Source organism: Urocitellus parryii, chromosome 5, assembly GCF_045843805.1.
Source record: "Urocitellus parryii isolate mUroPar1 chromosome 5, mUroPar1.hap1, whole genome shotgun sequence".
Classification (NCBI taxonomy): Eukaryota; Metazoa; Chordata; class Mammalia; order Rodentia; family Sciuridae; genus Urocitellus; species Urocitellus parryii.
This window is the reverse complement of record NC_135535.1, coordinates 57,909,479-57,932,935: the sequence shown is the minus strand read 5'-3', so window position 1 is coordinate 57,932,935 and position 23,457 is coordinate 57,909,479. Positions and strand designations below refer to the sequence as shown.

The window sequence follows — 23,457 nt, the reverse complement described above, 5'->3', positions numbered from 1 at the left end:
CTAGGCGCATGCTCTACCACTGAGCCACAACCCCAGCCCAAATACTCCACTATTATTAGAGAAATCTATTCTTATAATTTTTTAGCTCGACTGTTATTTACATGAATGAGGAAGGTAACCCATAAGGTCAGGACTACCTATATTAATATCTTCAGTCTATTGAAAACTTCAGGGGCTGGGGATGTGGCTCAAGCGGTAGCGCGCTCGCCTGGCATGCGTGCGGCCCGGGTTCGATCCTCAGCACCACATACAAAAAAGATGTTGTGTCCGCCAATAACTGAAAAATAAAAAAAATGTTAAAAAAAAAAAAAAGAAAACTTCAGTGAAACCAGTTTGCTCAACTTTCTTGGTGCAAAAGAAGTAAGGATAGTGAAATGTGTCTCCGCAGGTTGTGAATCAATCTCAGAAGAAGAGCCCAGCCTATGTAAAAATTTTAGCCCCACAAAACCTAAGACCACCAACAATAAAGATCTCTACACTCCATCCTCCTCTCTGCCTTTGGAGTACTTTTCATTCAGTGACCTGAAAACACACAGACTTTGTCAAAAAAAGAGACATCCCAAGAACTAACAGAAAAAAATCTCAACTTTTTCAATAAATACCTTACAAAATCCTAGTGAAAACCCATCCCACACCTCAAGGACAACCAATCGAAATCAGAAACTTATTCAAGGAGAGAGTTCAAGAACAGAGCAGGGGGCTGGGGTTGTAGCTCAGTAGCAGAGCCTTCTCTTACTCATGTAAGGCACTGGGTTCGATCCTTAGCACTACATAAAAATAAATAAATAAAATAAAGGTATTGTGTCTATCTACAACTAAAAACATTTTTAAAAAGAGAACAGAGCAAGGCCAACAACTATAGTCCCAGTTATTTCAGATGATGAGGCAGAAGGACAGCCTAAGCCCAGAAGCTCAAGAACAGACACTAAAGTAAGACCCTATCTCAACAATATAAAAGAGAAAACGCTCACCTAGTCGGTCAACATATCTATTGAGTACTACTGCATGTCAAGTGCTGTGCTAAAGTTATATTAACTACAAGATGATACAGCAACTACAAAAAAATCTGCATTCCTGAAACTTACTTTCTTATGGGGGGAAATGAAAATATACAAAACATTATAGGTCAACAAGGAGTAAGGAAAAAATAGAGCAGAAAAGTAGAAATGGAAAAGGGAATTATGTAAATGTATGTGAGGCCATTCTTTGCAATTCAGGTAGCCAAGGAAATGTCACTGTTACTGACAGCTGAGTAAAAATCTGAAGAAGGTAAGGGGACAAACAGACTGTGCTGCTTTATAAGAGAAAGGTGATCCAAAAGGTACAAGCAAAGAATTTCTTGAGGCAGAAGTGCACCTAGGATGCTCAAGAAACAGCCAGGAGGCCAGCGTGTATGTTGGAGGAAAGATATGCTACAAATATAGAACCTTAAGGGCAAATCTAACAACTGCTTTTATTCTGAATAAGAAAGGAAATCATCTCTTATGACTCCTCTTCATTAAAAAATATCAGGCATGACATTTTTAAATTTTAAATTTTTTGTTTTAAATTGTGAAGCTCTACAGATCATTTAGTGGACACAAAGACAACTGGCACTGAAACTCTGAAATTTAACTTTTGCTGCCAGAGTTCATCAGACCTTCAAGAAAAATTCTCTCGAATCTCAATCCCTATGGAAAACAGCATGGAGTCAAATACAAAAAATGAACTGAATTAATCTAACCTACAGCTTTGCACCTGTATTTTTTGTCTTGATGTCACAGGCTCTAAAAGGGGGGAAAGGGATCATATTGAACAAAAGGGGGGGGGAATGCATTTGGAAGAGGAACCACAAACAACTAATTCAAGTACCAATCTGACTATCTGAAAATATAATAAAATCCTAGGAATCTGTGAAATTCCTGAAGTGGAACCTGTCACCTTCCTCCATCCTATGTTTCATGCTGCCTACGGCCATTAGGACTAAGGCTTCTGAAGCCTCTTCGAAAAAAATATATATTAGGACATTCATCCAACTGAAATCTGAGTTTAAATTTTTTCGCTTTTCTTCCTTGGGTTTTAATGCAGCTCCAGGGCCGTTACTGGGTCATTTCTAATCATTATCCAAGAAAAATTCACTTCTGACTAAATATTCTTTGGAGTTGTAAGTCAATGCTCACAAATGCTGAAAAAATGCTAGCCTTTTGAGAAATCGAATCAAAAAGGGTTTTCAGGGGCTGAAGAATGAGTTATCAGCTTAGTGTAGGCCCAACTTTTTTTTTTTAAGCTCCAGAAACGTCCCCCAGCACGTGCCGCCTCAAATCCCTGTCCCTATTATAAGGGACACCAACAGGATTTGAAGCACTTCAACATCTCTCCGTCTCATTTTTTCAAGGCTCGAAAGATACACGGGCACCCGAGAAACACATGGAAACTAGTCACCCTCAAGCACTGCCAAGGGCGCAACAGTTTTTAGGTCCGACCGCACAGGCCACAGGTGGCGCCAGCACCCCCGCCCTCTGCCCCGCGGTCCCCGCTTCTCGCCTGCGCTCCCGGCGCACACTCGGGGTGTCTCCGACCTCGGGGCGGTCCTTCCCGGGGACTCCGGCCCTGACCCACCGCCCCCGGCCCGGCAGCTCCAGCGTGGGGCACCCAGGCCAAGAGGCCTTCGCCCTCCCACCCACGCGTCCGCGCGGCCGCCACGCCCCCGCCCCACGGGCCGCCCGCCCCCTCGGCCGCGAGGTGACCTCACCTCACGCGGGCCGTAGCGGGGAGGGCGCCAGCGTCTCCGCCCGCCGTCCGGGCCCACGGCCGCTCGGCTGCGGCTCGGCCCCGACGGCCGGCGGCGGCGCGCTTCTGGGGGCGGGCTCTTCTTGGAGGGGGTTTCCCCGGGGCCCAGGGCGGGGGAGCAGGGGGGACCGGGGCGGGGGAGGGGAAAGGGACTTGGGAAGGAGGGGGGGAGAGGGGAAGAAAAGGGGGGAAACCAAACCCGGAAAGGGAGAAAAGGGGGGAGGGGGAAAATCAGAAGGGGAAGAAAGGCCCAGAGTCCGCCCCCCGCTGCGGCCTGCGCGATGCGTCACCACGGCGTAGTCGTCACCGCGTCTTGCGCTACGCGTGTCTCTGCTTCCTGTGTGCGCCTCTTCACGCCCGCGGGCACCCACTCACACTCAACGTGCGCGCCGCCAGAGGCATGCTGTCTCTCGCTCCCGCGTGTGTGGTCATGCTTCCAACCCAGATTCCCTAGGGTCCTCGGTCCACCCTAGGTTTAAACATAATGCCAATAATAACTGAGGAATTTCAGTTACAGAGCTCTTTCAAAACAGTCTTTCACTTAGGAGAGTAACTTCTGCGCCTAAAAGAGAACACATACTCAATAAATATTTGTATAAATAAAGAAAAAAACTGACTTGGGAGAAACTCTGGCCATCGTTATTAAAATCTCTTCTTACCATCACCCATTCCTCAAGATATCGTTCTTTTTCTTAATAGTCATCTTAAATTTCGCCATTCTATCCAGATGGAATCAGTCCCATTATTGATTATGAGTATTTGGATAATTTAATGACCAACTTCCTAAAAGAAGCCGTGCACTTTACATTGATGTAATTCCACCATTACGTATTGATTATCTGAGAGGAATGTTCCACGATTTCGAGTTGAAAGCATAGTGATGGCCAGGAAATAATAGCTAATGTTTGTATAATCTTTGTGTAATGTGCAAAGTGTAGCATTCTATAGAATGTGTAGCATTCTACATCTATTTAATCCTCAAGACCATAGGTGCTGTTATTGTACCTGATTTATACATGAGGAAACCTGATGCATATTAATTTAGCCAAAGTCCCAGACTTTGAACTAAAGCAATTGATCCTCAGAGCCTGATCTTAACTACTCCATAAGTGTAACTGGGGGGAAGAAGTGCAAAGGCCAGATATGGTGGCATGTTCCTGTAGTCCCAGCTACACAGAAGCTGAGGCTGGAGGATTACTTGAGTCCATGGGTTCAAAATCAGCTTGGACAACACGGGGAGACCTGTTTCAAAAAAAAAAAAAAAGAAAGAAAGAAAGAAAAGAAAAGGGAAGGGAGGAAGAGAGGGAGGGAGGGAGGAAGGAAGGAAGGAAATGTAGCCAGGCAGTGGCTCACAACCATAATCCCAGCATTATGGAAGACTATGGCAGGAAGATCACAAGTTCCTGGCCAGCCTCAGCAACTTAGAAGCCCTAAGCAATTTAGCAAGACCTTGTGTCGAAATGAAAAAGGCTGGGGATGTGGCTCAGTGGTAAAGTATCCCTGGGTTCAATCTGCAGTACAAAAAAGAAAGAAAAGAAATGTAACTGAAAAGAGCAGATTACCAAGGACCTTGATATAGAGTGAAATGGTCTGAAGTCTTTGTAGAGTAAGTGCAGCAACTGAAGAACAACTAAGGCAGAATCATTGAGGCATTCATCCCTGAGAGGAGCCTTCCTCTACTTCTCCTTTTTTGTCTACCTCTTTTCTTTTTTTTTTTTTTTTAATTATTTTTTAATTATTCAGGAAGGCTTATTTCCCAGCTTCACTGGGAAAAGAGAAGCAGCTAAAGTCATCTTAAGAGTTGAGGGGGGGGCTGGGGATGTGGCTCAAGCGGTAACAAACTCGCCTGGCATGTGCGAGGCGCTGGGTTCAATCCTCAGCACCACATAAAAATAAAATAAAGATGTTGTGTCCACTGAAAACTAAAAAATAAATATTAAGGGGCTGGGGATGTGGCTCAAGCGGTAGCGCGCTTGCCTGGCATGCGTGCGGCCCGGGTTCGATCCTCAGCACCACATACAAAGATGTTGTGTCCGCCAATAACTAAAAAAAAAAATAAAGTATTAAAATTCTCTCTATCTCTCTCTCTCTATCTCTCTCACTCTCTCTTTGAAAAAGAAAAAAAAGAGACAGGGTCTCACTGAGTTGCTTAGGGCCTTGCTTTAAAAAATAAATAAATAAATATTAAAAAATTCTCTCTCTCTCTTAAAAAAAATATTGTTGAGCTGGAGATGTTGGTCTGTGTTAGAGTACTTGCCTAACATGCATAAAATCCCTAGCTTCTATCCCCAGCATTGTAAAAGAAAAAGATCTTAGATAATAGAGACAGTTGCACAATTGTGTGACCAAACTGTACACCCTAAAAGGGTTAATTTTATTGTATGTTAATGATATTTTCATAAAGCTACTATTTTTAAAAATAAATACATTTATCAATCCCCAGCACCACAAAATAAATAAATAAATACATTTATACTACAAACCGCTAAATCTATTGTATCCCAATAAAAAGAGAAAAATCAGGGGCTGTGGTTGTGGCTCAGTGGTAGAGCGCTTGCCTCACACATGCAAGACCCTGAGTTCAATCCTCAGAACCGCATAAAAATAAATAAGTGAAGTAAAATTATTGTGTCCAACTACAACTAAAAAAAATAAATATAAAAAAAAAGAAAAGAAAATCAGCCCTGTATAAGAGAGCCAAAGTGGTTATGGGGGTAGGAAAGATGGTGGAATGAGATGGACATCATTACCTAGGTACATGTATGGTTGCACAAATGATGGGTCTCTACACCGCGTACAGAGAATTGAAATGTTGTGCTCCATTTGTGTACAATGAATAGAAACGCATTTTGCTGCCATGTACAACTAAGTAGAACAAATAAAAATAAAATTTTTAAAGTTTCAAAACCAAAAAAGAGGTGGCAGGGAGCCAAGAATCTCTGACACACACCCGTTCAGTCTAGGGGACTTGGGTGTAACTGAGAAGCAGCCTAGATTGTAACATTTATTCATGTAATATATCTATTTTAAGCAGGTGTATTGCAAATCAAAAACTGATCCAGGAGTGTAATGGTGAGCAGCAGAGATGAGTTGCTAAGTGACTGCATTATACACATGGAAGTTTGGGGTATGTCATAAAGGAAAGGAGCATCCTAAATAGCAAATACTTGTAAAGTTTCTTCAGCATATATGTAGATGAGGGTACTCTGGCCCACAAACAAGCCTATGTGACAGAAATAATAATTTTTACTAAGCATTTATTATGTCAACTACTGTTTACACAGCTTTATAAAATTAGTGAATTCTCAAAACTACTAAGATCATCATTACAAATCTATTATAACATATTCCAAATTTTTAGGGCTAGACATAATTCAGAATCCAGAAATTTTTGAGTTTTATTTAATTTTTTTATTATTTTTTTTTTAGTTGTAGGTGGACATGATCTTTATTTCATTTTTATATGGTTCTGAGGATTGAACCTGATGCCTCACATGTGCTAGGTGAGCGCTCTACTATTGAGCCACAACCTCAGCCCCTTATTTATTTATCTTGATACTAAGGATTGAACCCAGGGCCTCCTGCATGCTAAGAACACTGAACTACTCCCCTGACCTGAAGTTTTCAAGTTTTAGAAAGACAAAATGGTACATTAATAGTATGTTATATATCCCCAGGGTAGCATCCCATAACCAAATATTTCTGAAGTCTAAGTGGCACAAAAAGTCCTGGTGGAATGTGTTGGGGTTTTTTAAATAGTTTTTATAACTTTATCTTATCTATTTTTCTAATGTGGTGCTGAGTATCAAACTCAGTGCCTTACACATTCTAGGCAAGTGCTCTACCACTGAGCTACAACCCCAGCCCTCAGTGGAATGTTTTTAAAAGAACATGAATAACCTCACTTCCATTCACATCATGTTTAGCCACCAGATGAGTTATCCAAAAAAAAAAAAAAAAAAATTATGGACTACAGGGTTGCTGTGTTTTGTTTTGTTGTTGTTATTTTGTGTTTTTGTTTTGTTTTGTTTTTTAGTTCCCGATAATTTTTTCCATTTCTCCAATGAAGAAACTAAAGCAAAACAGGTCAGGTAACTTGCTCAGAGTTATACAGCTAATCAAAGGAAGAGACAGGGGGCTGGGATTGTGGCTCAGAGGTAGAGCGCTCACCTACCAAGTGTGAAATACTGGGTTCGATCCTCAACACCACATAAAAATAAAATAAAGCTATGTGTCCACTTATAACTGAAAATAAATATTAAAAAAAAAAAAAAGGAAGAGACAGGGTTTGGAAGTAGCTCAGTGGTAGGGCACTTGCCTAGCATGTGCAAAGTCCTGGGTTTGATCCCCAGCAGAGAGAGAGAGAGAGAGAGAGAGAGAGAGAAGAATTTTAGCCATGGTCATCTGGCTGAAAGGCTTGTGCTTCCTACCTCCACCCTCTTCCACCCTTGCCATGTAACACCCTGCTATGGAAACAGAACCCTTTTCCTAGGGACCCACTACTTGGGACTTTTGGAAGAGAGCTAAGAATTCTGAGAAATCTCAAAACTTCTCTTCCTAGGCAGAACAACTCCCAAAGGATGAGTAAATATAGATCTTAAGCCCCTTCCCCACATTTAAGACTTTCCTCTGAGGACACAGAAAATCGGGCTTGGATACTTCCCTTCCCTCTCCTTACCTTAACTCTCAGACTGAGAGCTTTGAGCCCTAAGGAGGGAGAATGGACAGATGGGTGGAGTGAACTTTGAGAAAGAAATATCTGGTGAAGAAGGCAGCTCTCAGTTATCCACATAACAGTAACCTAAAGTTATTCCCTTGTTGAACAGGGACCTAAAGTTATACCCTTCTTGTTTGAGAGTCACCTTTTAACTGTTTGGGTTTTGTTGTTTGTTTGTTTGTGGGTTTTTTTTGTTTTGTTTTGTTTTTTTAAGTCAGGGTCCTGCTATGTTGCCCAGGTTGGCCTGGAACTCCTGGGCTCAAGAAATCCCCGTGCATCAGCCTCTAAAGTAAAACTTTACCCTCAAACCTCTAATCACTCCCTTTCCACCCAGGCTTCCCAGTAAGGCCAGTGATCTAAAGAGGAATTTCATCTAACCTTTGTCCCCAGGCCTGGCAGCTAACATGGGTAATAAGTATCTCTCAACATTGGCCCAGTGACATCTCTTTCCCTAAACAAACCAACCTCTCCTCACATCCCCCACTCTGCACTTTCACTGATTATGTGTTGGCACATCTTGCCAAGATCTACCTGTAACTGGATTCATTTTTCAAGTTAGATGTTTGGCTGTTCTATCTCCTGCAAAAAGGAGTCATGCCAGCCAGACACAGTCCTTCCAGGGCCCCTGGCAGATAGGACAGAGTTGACACCACAACTGTTGAGACAATTGAGCACTGGATTTGTGTTGTTCAAAGAGGGTCTCCTGCAGCAATGACCTCCTCATGTCTCCTGACCTTTCTACTTCTGGCTTCAGCTACAGTGGCCAGTCTCAGAGGTGGCAGTCAGTGCCCAGCTTGTGAGGGGCCTACCATGGACCTGGGGAGCCAGCGGGAGCTGCTTCTTGACCTTGCCAAGAGAAACATCCTGGACAATCTGCACCTCAGCCAGCGCCCAACCCTAAACCGTCCTGTGGCCAGAGCTGCTCTGAGGACCGCACTGCAGCACCTCCATGGTCCCCCCCAGGGAACACTTCTGGAGGACGACAGGGGACAAGAATATGAGATCATCAGCTTTGCTGAGACAGGTGGGTTCCTGGCAGTTCTTCCCCAAAAGCTGACCTCTCAAGGAAAGGAAAAGTCACCTCACCAACTTCACCCTGACTTCCTCTATCAAGCCATCCAACTCCTGCTTCCTACAGCCTGCAATCCTAATCCCATGCTTCCACCCCCAGGCTTTCTCTGATAGCTCACACCTGACCAATGGATAGCTTGATATTAGTAAATTTCACTTCTTAGAGATTTCTTGCCCTCATCTCCTCAGGCTCCTCTCTATATATACCACATAAACCTCAACAGGCTATGGTATGAGCCCATACATTTCCTAGGCCTGGATCCAGGGGCTTTTTGCAATGGAGTCTGTACTTTCTCTGGCCCCAGGATCCAGTCACTTCATTCTTTCCCACTTCCTCCAGATGTCTTATTTGGTAAAAAGAGAAAAAGTAGATCACCAGGACTACAAGACTTCTCCGTATCTCATGTCCACATGTACCCCATATCAGAACAAGGTCAAAATAGGGCTCAGAAAAAGGGATAGGGGATAAAAGGAAGAAAGAGTTGCTTACATAGAGGAGGGAGTAATTAAAGTAATTAGTGGGCATCTGGAAAGAAAATCAGGAATTCTGAGACAGGATCTGAGAAACATAATGTAAACTGAGCTTTTGCAAGCTTTTTCATAGGTCTGGAACACTCTTCCCTTCCTTGTCCCTTTCTCCCAGGTACTACTTCAAGACCTGTCACAAACTCTGGCACCAGACAATTTGGATTCACATTTTTGCTCAACGACTTATTAGCTGCTTGACCTGCCAATAGTTTTCTTGTTTGTAAATGTGGACAATGAGGATAACTGAATGGGCTAATACAGCTAAGTCTTTAGAATGTTGAAATAGAAGGGAGCAAGAAATAAAAGACTCAGCTCCTGTCCATGAGGGACTATGGTAGGAACTTTTTCTCTCTTTACCTTCACATGGCAGAAAAGGAAAAGATAGCTCTCTGAAGTCTCTTTTATAAGGACACTAATCCCCTTCATGAGGCTCCACCCTCATGACCTAATTACCTCCTAAAAGCCCCACCTCCTAATATTGTGGTTAGGATTTCAACATATGAATTTTGAGGGGACACATTAAGTCCATAATAGCCTTTCCGAAAAAAAAAAAAAAAACTCTAAACATTAAGGAGTTTAGCCCATTTCTTTTTTCTTTCTTTCTTTCTTTTTTTTTTTTAAGTTGCTGATAGATCTTTATTTTTTTAATACATGGTGCTGAGAATCGAACCAGTGCCTCACACATACCAGGCACGTGCCCTACCACTGAACCCCAGCCCCAGCCCCTAGCCCATTTCTTTAAAACATGGTGACTGACCAAGCACCACCGTGGCACACACCTATAATCCCAGTGGCTCTGGAGGATGAGGCAGGAGGATTGTGAGTTCAAAGCCAGCCTCAGCAACTTAGTGAGGCCCTAAGTAACTTAGTGAGACACTGTCTCTAAATAAAATATTTAAAAAAAAAAAAATATATATATATATATATATATATATATATACACATCCACACATACATACATACTGGGAATATGGCTTAGTGGTAAAGCACCCCTGAGTTCAATCTCTGGTACCAAAAATAAAAAATAAAAAGATCCATAGTGGCTGGATTCCAAGAGGACAATCTCAGTGTGTAAATGATTGTTAAACTCCTGCATGAACCTTTAAAAAAAAAGTCATTGTGACCAAGCCCAGAGTCAGCGTAGGATGGAACTAATCAAAGGCATGAAAATCATAAGATATTGTTCACAGGAGGCTGCCAATGTATAGTTAGCCTTCTGGCCCCTAATAATTCCTGTCCCTGCCACTCAGAAAATATAATCACAGCCTCTCGATTCCTCTCCCCAGAATTTTCATCCCACTATGGCATTAGAACCAGGCTTGAAGTTCAGGATTTCATAGGCTGAATCAGGTGAAAATATATGAAGTTCTTCTGGAAGTTTCTTCAGGTGGCAGGACCCTCCATGGTATCATACTGCCTCATTAGAGCTGATTGTGACATCTTCTCACAACTCCATGTTCAATGACATCATATTAGTAACTTGAAATTGGACATTGTGGAAGAATTTATACTACAGAAGTTGGGAAACACTGCAATTTAGGTCTTTAAATTATTTTTCCCCTGAAGACCAGTTATTAAACATTTAAACTAACTCATCACTGCTTGTGTATTAAAAATACTGAGTATTGCCTACCACACACCTAGCATACAGTGCTGAAGCAGGGACAGGATAACCATAATAGGCCAGGTGTGGTGATGCATGCCTATAATCCCAGCAACTCAGGAAGGAGGCTGAAGCTGGAGAATAGCAAGTTCAAGACCATCCTCAGCAAATTAACAAGGCACTAAGCAACTTAGTGAGAGCCTGTCTCAAAATAAAAAAATAAAATGGGCTGGGGATGTGGCTCAATGGTAGGACAGGCCTGGCATACTAGGGTTCAATCCCTAGTACTATAAAAAAAAAATTCTCAGGCTGGGGATGTGGCTCAAGCGGTAGCGCGCTCGCGTGGCATGCGTGCGGCCCGGGTTCGATCCTCAGCACCACATACAAACAAAGATGTTGTGTCCGCTGATAACTAAAAACTAAATATTAAAAAATTCTCTCTCTCTCTGTCTCTCTCTCATCTCATCTCTCTCTCTCTTTAAAAAAAAAAATTCTCTTTAAAACTCTATGGGTTGGGCTGGGGTTGTAGCTTTGTGGTAGAGCACTTACCTAGCATGTGTGAGGCACTGGGTTGAATCTCCTGCATGTAAATAAATAAATAAATAAAGGTCCATTGACAACTTAAAAAAAAACTCTGTGGGTTCTCTAAAATAATAAATTATTGGGACAGAAGTCCCCTGTGTTTCTCCTTTACTAACAAAGCAATAAATCATTTATTTCTTTTTTCTCAAAAAATAAAATAAAATAAAATAATAAATTGTAGTCTACCCATCTAGACAAAAGGCACCCTGCTCTATTAAGACAAACAGACCAAAGTTAGTGTTGTGGAACAACACCCTGAAGATTCTTAGAAGACCTTTTGTCTAGTTGGGAGAGTCTACAGAACATCACCTTAAATTCTAGATCTCAATAAGATGTTAGATCTTAACCCAAGGTTTTACAGCTGACATTTTATTGATTCATATCTTTACTCTGAGACCATGTTTAACTGGTAGTGCCCTGGATTTGGATTTTATACTGAGGTCACTTCTTATTTTGAGAACCTTTTGTCAGAGAAGGGATGGAGAAAAAAAGAGTTTTAATTTTCAACCTAGCAAGTACTTTGAGAAATATTTTTCTAAATTCTGCTAGAAAATTGAACAGTTCCTTTTTTAGTTCATCTCTCTCCTGAAATGCCTTATCATAGGCAGCTAAAATAAGCTAATTGGCATTTTCAGGATTCTGCCTGGAAATATCTCTAGCTAAATTCACAAGTTTGTTAGATATTGTTTCTGGCTTCCAAGTTACCATAGGTGATAGCCAATACAGAACTCAGGTTCCTCTCTCTCGAGCTTTCAACAGCAATTTCTTCATGGTTCTTGCTACCTTCACTAATAATCTCTTTCTTGTCCTTTAACCTCTGCCTAACACTCAGTCCCAAGGCCAGTATTTCAGATTTTTGTTATGGTAGCATCCCACTTCTAATAGGAATTTCTTCTTCAGTTATTTATTAATTTAATATGCTAGCCCCAAACTGAACCTTTTTTATGGTGGTGGCAATCATATCCAGGGCTTTGCCCTCACTAGGTAAGTAAGTCCTCTACCATTGAGCTGTACCGCCAGCCTTATGGAGTCTTTATTTCTTCCTCCCAGTACCAGGGATTGAACCCAGGACCTTGTACTTGCTAGGCAAACCCCAACTACCACTGAGTTCTATTTTTTTATTTTTTTTTATTTTGTACCTGGGGCACTTAACCACTGAGCCACATTCCAGCCCCTTTTTGTATTTTATTAGAGACAGGGTCTCACAGAATTGCTTAGGGCCTTGCTAAGTTGCTAAAGCTAGCTCCAAACTTGCAGTCCTCCTGCCTCAGCTCCCGAGCTGCTGGGATTATAGATGTGTACCACCACGCCAGGCTTAGTTTTTAAATTTTATTTTGCAACAGGATCTTGCTAAATTGCACAGGCTGCCTTGAACTTGCGATCTTCCCGCCTCCGCCTTCCAAGAATCTGTGGTTACAAGCATAAGCCACTATGTCGGGCTGCCTTTTTATTCTTTACGTGGTCAGGCTAGGGATTTTCCAAATCTCTATGTCCTGTTTCCTTTTGATTATAGATTCTATCTTTAAATAATTTCTTTCTCATTTTACTGTATACAACTTTTAAAAGCTGTGCATCTTTTTTTTTTTAATTTATTTTTTAGTTTTCGGCTGACACAACATCTTTTGTATGTGGTGCTGAGGATCGAACCCAGGCCGCACGCATGCCAGGCCAGCGTGCTACTGCTTGAGCCACATCCCCAGCCCCAAGCTGCACATCTTGATCTTCAGTATTTTGCTTAGAAATTTCTTCTGCCAAATCACTCTTAAGAGTTCATCACTCTTGGGCTGGGGATATAGCTCAGTTGGTAGAGTGCTTGCCTAGCATGCACAAGACCCTGGGTTCAAACCCCAGCACCACAAAAAAAAAAAAAAAAAAAAGAGTTCATCACTCTTAATTTCTGCCTTCCATAAACCCATAGAATGTGGACACAATACAGTCCAATTTTTTGCCACCTTGCAATAAGGATTATCTTGACTCCAGTTTCCAGTAAAATAGTCCTTATTTCCATCTGACACCTCATCAGAATTGCCTTTCCTTTCCATATTTCTACCAACATTTTGATCAGGAGCACTTAGGTAATCTCTTAAGAAATATCACACTCCCCCCTCCTTTTATTTAGAGCCCTCTCCAGAATTGACCTTAAAACTCTGTTCTGGGAAATCTAGGTCTTTTTTAGTGTGCCTCTCCAAATTCTTTGTACCAGGCTCCAATGCCACTCCCACATTTTCAGGTATTTGTTATAGTACCATCCCACTCTCATTGCCAATTCTCTTAGCCCCTTTTGTGCTGCTATAAAGAATACCACAAATGGGGTAATTTATAATGAACACACATTTATTAGCTCATTGTTCTGGAGGCTGGGAAGTTCAAAAATCAAAGGGCCAGCAACTGGCAAAGAGAAGGCAATTTGGGGGAGGGAATCATGACCTTGATCTTTTATAAGAAACCCATTCCTCTGATAAGGGCATTAATCAATTCATGAGGGATTTGATCTCCATGACTCAAATCCCTCTCAATAGGCCCCACCTCCCAACATTACCACATTAGGGATCAAAGTTCTAACATACTAACTTTAGAGGACACATTCAAATCATAGCAAATGCCAAGTGCTACAGAGAGTTCAAGTATGCTGGAAATAGAGAGGTAATTGAGAGGTAGGATTGACAATTAGAAAGCTATAATGACTGGGACTTCTTGTGTCCACAGGCCTCTCCAACATCAACCAGACTCGTCTTAGTTTCCACTTCCCTGATAGAACTTCTGGTGGCATGGAGATCCAGCAGGCCAGCCTCATGTTCTTTATACAGCTCCCTCCCAATACCACTTGGACTATGAACATGAGGGTCCTTGTGTTGAATCCACGTGATCCCAACCTCACCTTGGCTACTCAGCAGCTGCTAGAGATGGATACCACTGGCTGGCACCAGCTCCTCTTGGGGCCTGAAGCTCAAGCTGCCTGTAGCCAAGGGCACCTTACCCTAGAACTAGTACCTGAAGGCCAGGTAGCCCCCAACTCAATCATCCTGGATGGAGCTGCCCATAGGCCTTTTGTGTCAGCCCGGGTAAGAGTTGGGGGCAAGCACCGGGTTCGCAGACGAGGCATCGACTGTCAGGGAGGATCCAGGATGTGCTGTCGACAAGAGTTCTTTGTAGACTTCCGTGAGATTGGCTGGCACGACTGGATCATCCAGCCTGAGGGCTATGCAATGAACTTCTGCACAGGGCAGTGCCCACTACATGTGGCAGGGATGCCTGGCATTGCTGCCTCCTTTCACACTGCAGTGCTCAGTCTGCTCAAAGCCAACACAGCTACTGGAACTGCTGGAGGGGGTTCATGCTGTGTGCCCACAGCCCGGCGTCCCCTGTCTTTGCTCTACTATGACAGGGACAGCAACATTGTCAAGACCGACATACCTGACATGGTGGTAGAGGCCTGTGGGTGCAGTTAGTCTTTGTGAAATGAACAAATATCCCTCACAGAGGTGTCCTTCCACAAAGAGGGAATGATTCCATTCCTGCCTCTGTCTAGAATGTGGACTGCATCTTCCTGAGCAACTTTTGGAAATTGTCCCACCTTGGACTTGAGATCTGCATCTAGGAAGAATCACTATACTATCCTCATAACCTCTCTCCTAAGGCATCATCTTTTCAACAAGTCTCTCATGCTCAAACCCCATACCAGGGACTCTGATCCACCTCCAACCATGAGCAGTGCCTTCAAGTTTCCAGGCAAAATTCACCCTTAATCAACCCCGTTATCAACTATGCCTTCACAGATGACTGGATCAACTGCCCTTTCCACTCGATGGTCCCCATTCCAGGGCAGTTGACCCAGTCACTCCCTCTGATTTTTCTGATTCTCCAAAAAGCCCCTTCCTTGGATTCACCAAAGATTAGATTATTGTTCTCCAAAGTGACACATACGCCCTCTGTGTATTGAGGCCCTTGCCTAAGTGTGTTGCTAATGCTCTCTGCACACTCACATCCATTCTTTGTTTTTTTCTGCCCTGCACTGTGCCCTTGAAGACTGACTCACCTGAGCTCCCACACCTTCTGGCTTCCTGCTGAGTTTGACCAAGGGGAGACCCAGGCAGATGACCAAGGGATAGGAGGAGACGGAGGTCAGACTATTTCTCATTCCTGCTACCTATTTATCTATATGTTATGATTCTGTGTAACTATGGCTGGGTTGTGTCCCTGTAGCTCCCAACTGACTACACCTTCCATGATTCCAGCTCTGCCTAGATTTTGATATCATTGTGTTGACACTGATGACTTTCCCCCTTTTTAGTCCCTGGTGTTTCAACATTCCTCACTGGTTGCTTTAACCCTGCCTGTAGCTTTGTATATAATTCCTCTACTAAGTCCTCTTGATGAAGCAGACATAGTCAGTTGAGGGGGGGCGGGTCCTCTATCTCCTGCTAGGACCCTAACACCCCCAAATGACACAGAGCCTGCCTGCCTGCTTTTCTCTCTTTACATGGACTTCTCAGGGCTAAGCTATTGTATCCATCTCACACTTCCTGCCTCCTCTTCTCCTAGGATGCCTCCTCCATCCTCCCAGAACCATACTTTGATGGTCTCATGGCTAATAAAGAACTAGATTTGGGGGCTGGGATTGAGGCTCAGCAGTAGAGCGCTCGTCTAGCACGTCTAGCACGTGTGAAGCCCTGGGTTCGATCCTCAGCACCACATAAAAATAAAGAAATAAAATAAAGGTATTGTGTCCAACCACTTCTAAATAAATGTTAAAAAAACAAACAAACTAGATTTTGCCTGCTCCTTTCCTCTCTATATACTCACTCCAGGAGATGAGACAGATCAATGATCAGTCAAGCAAGCTGACACTCTGTGGGCACACACATGGTGGGAGGCGGACCTTTGGCTTGTCTTCCTTTCATCCACCCCCAGGGCTCCATCCAGGAGTCCTGCCTAGAAGCTGCAACTGGCAAGGGTCTTTTGAGTGGGAGAAGAGGAAGACCTGGGATAAGGAGAGGGTGGCATTTGCTCAGAGACTAGGTCCTCTTTAGACCTTTGCCCTTCTTCCCCCACCATCTCCTCTCTTTGGCTGGACAGCCCTGAACCATGGGGTCGATATCGTCTGCAGCCCAAGGCCAGGTTTGCGCAAATCCCATGTGTCCTTTGGGGAACGTGATGTCTGTGTTTGCTCAGCTTATAACCCCCTCCTATCAGGGTAAGAGGTCCCCGGAATAGAAATACTAGAGGAGAAAGTCTGAGAGAGACCTCCTGGGGGAACTGCACATCTGAGCTGTAGGGCTTCCTGAGTAACCCATGAAAGTCATCCCACCTTTGAGTTGAGACCTTCATCTGAGGAGGTCTTCTGGTATATCTCCTTCTTTCTATCAGTGTCTCTCTAGTTCATCCCTGTCCCAGATCTAATCTCCTTTCCTTCAATCCCCAAAACTGAGACTAGAGTAAGGTAAAGTAAGGGGGCACTCACCCTGGAGCCAAAATTTTAAGGAGTGGGCAAAAAATTCATCAATCAGTATAAGCAATATTTTAATGCAATATTTTGGGAGGGATACCAGGGATTAAACTCAGGGGTACTCTACCACCAAGCCACATCCCCAGCCCTATTTTATATTTTTTTTTAGAGACAAGGTCTCGCTGAGTTGCTTAGCACTTCACTTTTGCTGAGAATTACTTTGAACCCACGATCCTTTTGTCTCAACCTCCCGAGCCACTGGGATTACAGGCATGTTCCACTTGCGCTTGGCTGCAATGTTTTTTAAATGTCAAAATTAATGCAAAAAAAATCCATGATGAACAAAATAGCATATTTTTAAATAAACACAGGATCCATATCATTCCTTTTTTTTTTTTTTTTTTGGTTCTGCTTTATGTAAAAAGGGGAAAGAATAGGTCTGTCTTCTTCCAACATTTTCTTCCTGAGCCTCGTAGCCCTTACCTCCTAACTCTTTTAGGCTGTTCTCATTTGGGCAAGACAAGTACTCCTGCTTCTGCTACTTCCTTACCCACCCCCAAGCCTGTCGCTACCCCCAGCCCCCAACCAGGTTGGTGGTAGGGCGGGCAGTGAGGCAGATGGCTGGGGTATTTATAACCCCGGAGCACTTCTTGGGAAAAGTGACTAAGATGCTAAGAGCGTATTTATAGCTGAGTTCTGACGTAAGTGTCAGTGGGGAGGTAGGGCCAGGCCAGGCGTAACAGCAAGAGGGTGGGAAGAGCTGGAAATTGGGGGCACCTGACAGGGTGTGGAGAGTCAGGATCAGTAACTCCTGCAGCCATTTCTTGCTACTTCCCATGACTCTGTTTCCTGGCACAAACAGGTAAGTCCCCCCAGGCACCACCATGGACAGACAACTCCACTTTGCAATCTCGTATTTCAAGTCTCAGGGACTAGAGGGCTGTAACTCACCTACAGCAACCAACAGAAAGGGAATTAGGAGCTTGAGAAAATACTAGCAAAGGACTTGAATGTTTCAGGGCCTGGAGAGAAATGCAGTGTGCACAGGAGCATGTAGGAATTTTATTGTCCCTTCTTTTGTCTCCTTTCCATATGGTGCCCTAAGTTCCAAAGAAGAGCCTTGCACCAGACATTGTGCTCCATTGCCATGTTGTCAGTATGATGAGGTCTAAAATCAAAGGTGGCAGTGATGCATCCCTGAGGATAGCCTCTGCTCTCTGGCAGTGGTGAGGGGGAATAGTAGAGGAACCAGCTCTTCCCTGACCCCTGTGGGGAAGGCAGGGTCCCAGAGGGTGAGGGTAAGGCACACTCCCAATCTCTTGATTCCCAACAGCAGTCCCTTTTCAGTCCCTGGGAAGCTCTGGTCATCTAGAAGCCAGCTGCTGTCCAGTGGCACAGCACTGCCACATAGTGGACACTGGTGGTATTGAGGCCCAGCCCCCAAGATGGGACCCCCTTTTGATGGCTCTTGACAGCTCCACCAACTGAACAGCAGGAAGAAGAATAAGTGGTATAGGGACACATTTCCAAATCACACTACCTTCCCAACAGTTTTCTCCTTGCTACCTCCCCCAGCTTCTTGAAGAAACTGGGGCAGACTGAGAAAAGCTAGCCGGAGGCCCATCCTATTAAAGGTTCTTTCTACTCCTATTTAAAGTCCTTGAAGACTAGGCAGGTGACATATACCTATAATCCAAGCTACTCAGTAGGCTGAAGCAGGAAGATCACTTGAGCCCAGGAGTACAAAGCCAGTCTAGGTGACATAGCAAAACTTTATCTTGAAAGAAATTTTTAAAAAATCAGTGAAGTGTATAGTAAGGAGGGCTGAGACTGGGAACTAAGGTTGGTGTACTCTCTTGCTTTATTCTCAAAACCTCTTAAACTTCCCATTTCCTAACTCCATTTACAGAGGCCTCACACCACTTCTAGGATGCCTCAAAACTAGGAAATTCTTATAGCACCCTGAAAGAGAAGCAGCAGTTGGGTACAGGCCCTTCCAAGTCGCATGCCCTTCTGCCAGCCTTGATGGACTCTGCCCTGCTGTAAGGTTGCATCACTACCACCCCCACCTCTCTGGGTTTCCCCAGACATCACAGTAGCACGTCCCCCACACCTTGTTCTGGCCCTCCTCCACATTGTACACCAGTCCAATTGGACTCTGGGCGGACAGCACAGGCAGGGTCAGGGGGTGATTTCTATGTCCCGTGGCTCTGCCACCTTAGCTTGAACAGAAGGACTCCGTTCTCCTACCACCCCCTAACCCCTCACCCCTGTCCCAGTCCCAAGTTCTAGAAATAGACCATAATCCTTCTGGACCAGAGATCCCAGAGAAATAAACACTGGAACTAATAGCTGCCTCACAGAAATTGCTGCAGGAGTGGTGACTGGGAAAAGTAAAGACTGAACTGGGGGAAAACTGCCCTTCCCCATCTGGCCACCTGGCTTATATGGAGTCCCTCCTCTGAGTCCCAGACCTTGGGAACTGAGTATGTGAAATCATCCTCTTTCTTGCATCATGTGTGTCCACGTTGTCCCCCCGCCCTACCATGCCCCTGCCTCAAGCCACCACAGCCAGATGGTGAAACCCGAGCCCCAGGGGGGACCTTCACCCCTTGCAGGAACCTGATGGGCAGCACAGCTGGCCAATCCTAAGGTTCAGAAGGTAGGTCTGCTGGCTGACCACTAGGTGAGGAAGCCCCAGGCAGCTGGCTCTAAAGAGGCCCCAGGTCAGTAGCCAGACCATGAACTGTTTGGGTCAAACAGCTACCCATCGGACGATCCATTTACAGCCTTCCTGAGTCCCAGGCCACAGAAGACAAGTAGCCCTACCTTTGATCAAGGATAGCTGTGGCACTGGTGTTTGCCGCTGCTGAGCCCTTACTGGCCTCCATGCAATCAGACTCAATAGACGAGCAACTGCCATCCAAGGCTCCCGACCCAGGGTCATCCACCAGGAGCGTGGGGCTCCCAGATGTCCAGCTCTGGCTGGTGCTGCTGTGGGTACTAATATGGGCACAGGGCACAAGATCTGCATGCACCTCCTGTGAGAGCCCAACATTGGCACCCCAAGCAGAACGAGCTCTGGTCCTGGAGCTAGCCAAGCAACAAATCCTGGAGGGGCTGCACCTGACCAGTCGTCCTAGAATAATTCATCCTCCACCCCAGGCAGCGCTGACCAGAGCCCTTCGGAGACTACAGCCTGGGATTGTGGCTCCAGGGAATGGGGAGGAGGTCATCAGCTTTGCTACCATCACAGGTGGGTGAGAAAAGACATAGGTGGAGAGCAGACAAAGAAAGGGAGAGAGAAGGGAAGACTGAAAGCAAGGCAGAGGGAGTGGGGTGTGGCAGCAGACGGAGGAGCTAGGGCAGGGAATGGTTGTTAAGACACAAGGCATGAGCATGAGGGAGAGCAGTGGGTAGGAGCTTCAGAGAGAGTTTTATCTCTGCTCACATGTTAACTGTCTTCTGGGCAGACTCCTCCACTTCAATCTGCAGCTCCATGCTCACCTTCCACCTGTCCACTGTTCAGTCCCACCACCTATACCATGCCCGTCTCTGGCTGCATGTGCTCCGAACCTTTCCTGGCACTCTTCACCTGAGGATCTTCCGATGGGGCCCAAGGAGGAAGCACAGAGGATCCCGGACCCTCCTGGCAGAGCACCAAATCACTACCCCAGGCTGGCATGCCCTTACTCTGCCCTCTAGTGGCTTGAGAGGTGAGGAATCTGCTGTATTGAAACTCCAACTGAACTGCAGATCCCTGGAAGGCAACAAGACAATTACTGGACCACTGAGGTGGCTACTGGACACTACGGGACACCAGCAGCCCTTCCTGGAGCTTAAGATTCGTGTCAACGAGCCTGAAGCAGGCCGGGCCAAGAGGAGGACTCCCACCTGTGAGCCTGAGACCCCCTTATGTTGTAGGCGAGATCATTATGTAGACTTTCAGGAACTGGGATGGCGAGACTGGATCCTGCAGCCTGAAGGTTACCAGCTGAATTACTGCAGTGGGCAGTGCCCACCCCACCTGGCTGGCAGCCCTGGCATTGCTGCTTCATTCCATTCTGCTGTCTTCAGCCTCCTTAAAGCCAACAATCCTTGGCCTGAGGGTACTTCCTGTTGTGTCCCTACTGCCCGAAGGCCTCTCTCTCTCCTCTACCTTGACCATAATGGCAATGTGGTCAAGACGGATGTGCCAGATATGGTGGTGGAGGCTTGTGGTTGTAGCTAGCAAGAGGACCTGGGGGTTCAGATAGAAGATATCAAGTTGGGGGTTCCCAGGTAAAGGGCATCTGTGTCTGGAGGCATCAGATTTCCTGATCCGCACCTCCACCCAACAAGACCACCTGGCACTATGTCAGGGTTGACCCCTATGTGACCCAAATGCACACTTTCTTGTCCCAGACTTTTGGCCTTTTTCAGGCTGGTTGATATGTGGGCAAATGGGTAAAGTATTTCCTCTAAGGGGACTACCCAGGCAGTATGATTTTCTACCCCAAGTGAGAAGATGGCAGGGGCTAGCAGGGAAGAGAGGGAAGGAGAAGGCAGAGAAAATTACTTAGTATCTCCCAAGAAGAGTAAGTCCTCAAGAAAGGGAGGAAGCAGAAGTTTCAGCAAGCTTGGGACAGGGCAAATGGGCTGGCCAAGGGTAGGGATTGTTGAGTGCTTTAAGGGAGGGTCAAGAGGGAGATGAACAAGGTGCCAAGGGAAGGTGTTTAGGAAAACTCCAGAAGCAGGAATCAGGAAAAAAGGGTGCTGAGCCTAAGAAATTCTCTGATTTTCCCTGGGGAAACACAAACATTTATTCTTTTTTTTTTTTTTTTTTTTCGTTACCAGGGATTAAACCCAGGGCTCTTAACTATGAGCCACATCCCCAGCCCTTTCTTATTTTTTAATTTTGAGACAGGGTCTTTCTAAATTGCTTAGGCTGGCTTTGAACTTATGATCCTCTTGCCTCAGCCTCCCAAGCCACTGGATTACAGGTGTGTGCCACCATGTCCAGCTTATACTTTCTTAATAAAAGAGAGAAAGCAAATCAACAAATGTGAGTCATGAAGAAGGGCCGAGGTGATGGTCCAGAGTAATAGTTAGTGTGATGTGGGGACCTCAAGGAGGACCCTGAGACCCTTTCAGGGTTTCCAAAAGCCAAAACTGTTCGCATAATATTAAGATGTTATTTGTCTTTTTTATTCTCATTATCTCAAAATTGTACAATGGAGTTTTCCAGAGTGTGACAAGCAATTACATCATCTTTCTAACATTATTCTTAATGGAATGTGAACTTGTGTATTCTTGTGTTATAATTTTTTGTTTTAATTTCTAATATGATAAATTGATAGATCTAGATCTCATGCAAAAAAAAAAGCTCAATAATTTTGAAGAGCATAGAGAGGTCTTAAAACATAAAAAAGTTTAAGAATTGCTGATCTATAGTGTGTTCTAAAAGAGCTCCTCTGGAAGAAGGGGCAGGCATCTGGGAAGGGAGCATATGTTGTGTCCCTTCTTTTTCAATGACCACTGGTCAGCCTGACTGAATTGGGTGCAGGGTGAAGGTCCATGACCTTCTATGTGTAAGTGGTTTGAGTCAGTCATGTGGGGAGGCAGACTCAAACAGTGTTCCCTATACGTCCCCACCCACAGAATCACTACCCTGTTGTAGGACCTCTGGCCTGCCCCTAGCTTCACCTTTTCTTTCCCCCCTTGATTCTGATAGAACTGTTAACCCACTGTCCTTCCAGACTTAAGAAAGTGGTCCTTGGAGACATAGCTAGGATGTGGGAGGTCTGTCTGAGAGATGACATTAAGGGGAAGGGTCTCCTTTCCGCCATCATGCTTTCTCTTCTTTATCAGAAAGACCAGAGACTGAAATAGCTGCCCCCATCCCTGAATACAGTCACTATGGCAACACAAATCCAAAGGGACAGGGCACCCCTCGTCAGGCACAACCGCTAGGCGTTAACAGCCTCGCATGTGTGCCCTCCATTTCATTGGGCTCATACATCCCCCTCTCCGGGATCCTAACTGGGTTTTCGTGGTTGTGGTGGTGGTGGTGGTGGTGGGAGATCTGTCAAAGCTTTAGCTCCAGCGTGCCTGCCTTTTCCCGGACTCCAAGATGGTGTCAAGTGCCAGAACGGCCAGCAGAGGGAGCAGAAAGCCTGAAAGAGCAGAAAGTCCGCAGTGGGGAGAGTTGCGGAGGTGGCGGCAGACTTTAGAAGTTGGAGTGAAGGGAACCTAGGGAAAGGGCTTTAGACCCAGGATTCCTTAGTGACCTTGTGAATACACACCCCGAATCCAGAGCTCCAGTCAGTGTTTCTCTCTTTTAGGCTCCCTAGATCCCTAACCTTCCGCCACAGCCGACAAACGACAAACTCTCAATTCAGTTTGCTCAAATCCTAGCTCTATCCCAACCCCTCAAAGTTCCATCCAAAGAATGAGATTGGCAGATAAACTAGAGGGTGATAGAATATTCAGTTAACACCAACAAAAGTCCACGACCCTACCTTCCAATATTATCTTTCTCGTATGAACTTCTCTCCCTTCTTTCCTCGCTCCGCAGTATTTTTCTCAGTGTATTCCTGGCTCTGGTTCAGGGACTCCTCATTGACGACTGATCCTAGAATCCATTCCGGAATTTCCTGCCAACCACCAGCAGCGTGTTAAACCGGGCGGGGGGGGGGTGTTAGGCAGTATAGGGTCCCTCTAGGGAGGGGGAGGATCCTGGGGGTCCTGGGGGTGCAATAA

General features: G+C 45.0%; 3 protein-coding genes across 9 annotated transcripts in view; 2 read left to right on the top strand and 1 right to left on the bottom strand.

Annotated features, from left to right (window-relative positions):
• R3hdm2 (R3H domain containing 2) overlaps positions 1 to 2,841 on the bottom strand; it is a 147,477-nt gene extending 144,636 nt beyond the window's left edge. For all 7 annotated transcript variants that reach the window (XM_077799220.1, XM_026398275.2, XM_077799219.1 and 4 more), the window contains exon 1: positions 2,732 to 2,841. The gene's annotated coding sequence lies outside the window, so the exon portion shown is untranslated. The remainder of the gene's footprint in view (positions 1 to 2,731) is intronic.
• Positions 2,842 to 8,153: 5,312 nt separating this feature from the next.
• On the top strand, positions 8,154 to 14,719 carry Inhbc (inhibin subunit beta C). Its single transcript, XM_026398477.2, has 2 exons — positions 8,154 to 8,510; positions 13,977 to 14,719. Exons 1-2 carry the CDS (start codon positions 8,198 to 8,200, stop codon positions 14,717 to 14,719), a joined length of 1,056 nt encoding a protein of 351 aa, XP_026254262.1. The 5' UTR covers positions 8,154 to 8,197.
• Positions 14,720 to 16,424: 1,705 nt separating this feature from the next.
• Inhbe (inhibin subunit beta E) lies at positions 16,425 to 21,926 on the top strand. The gene is made up of 5 exons (XM_077799046.1): positions 16,425 to 16,464; positions 17,236 to 17,312; positions 17,534 to 17,578; positions 19,882 to 19,972; positions 20,190 to 21,926. Exons 1-5 carry the CDS (start codon positions 16,425 to 16,427, stop codon positions 20,945 to 20,947), a joined length of 1,011 nt encoding a protein of 336 aa, XP_077655172.1. The 3' UTR covers positions 20,948 to 21,926.
• Positions 21,927 to 23,457: the final 1,531 nt, after the last annotated feature.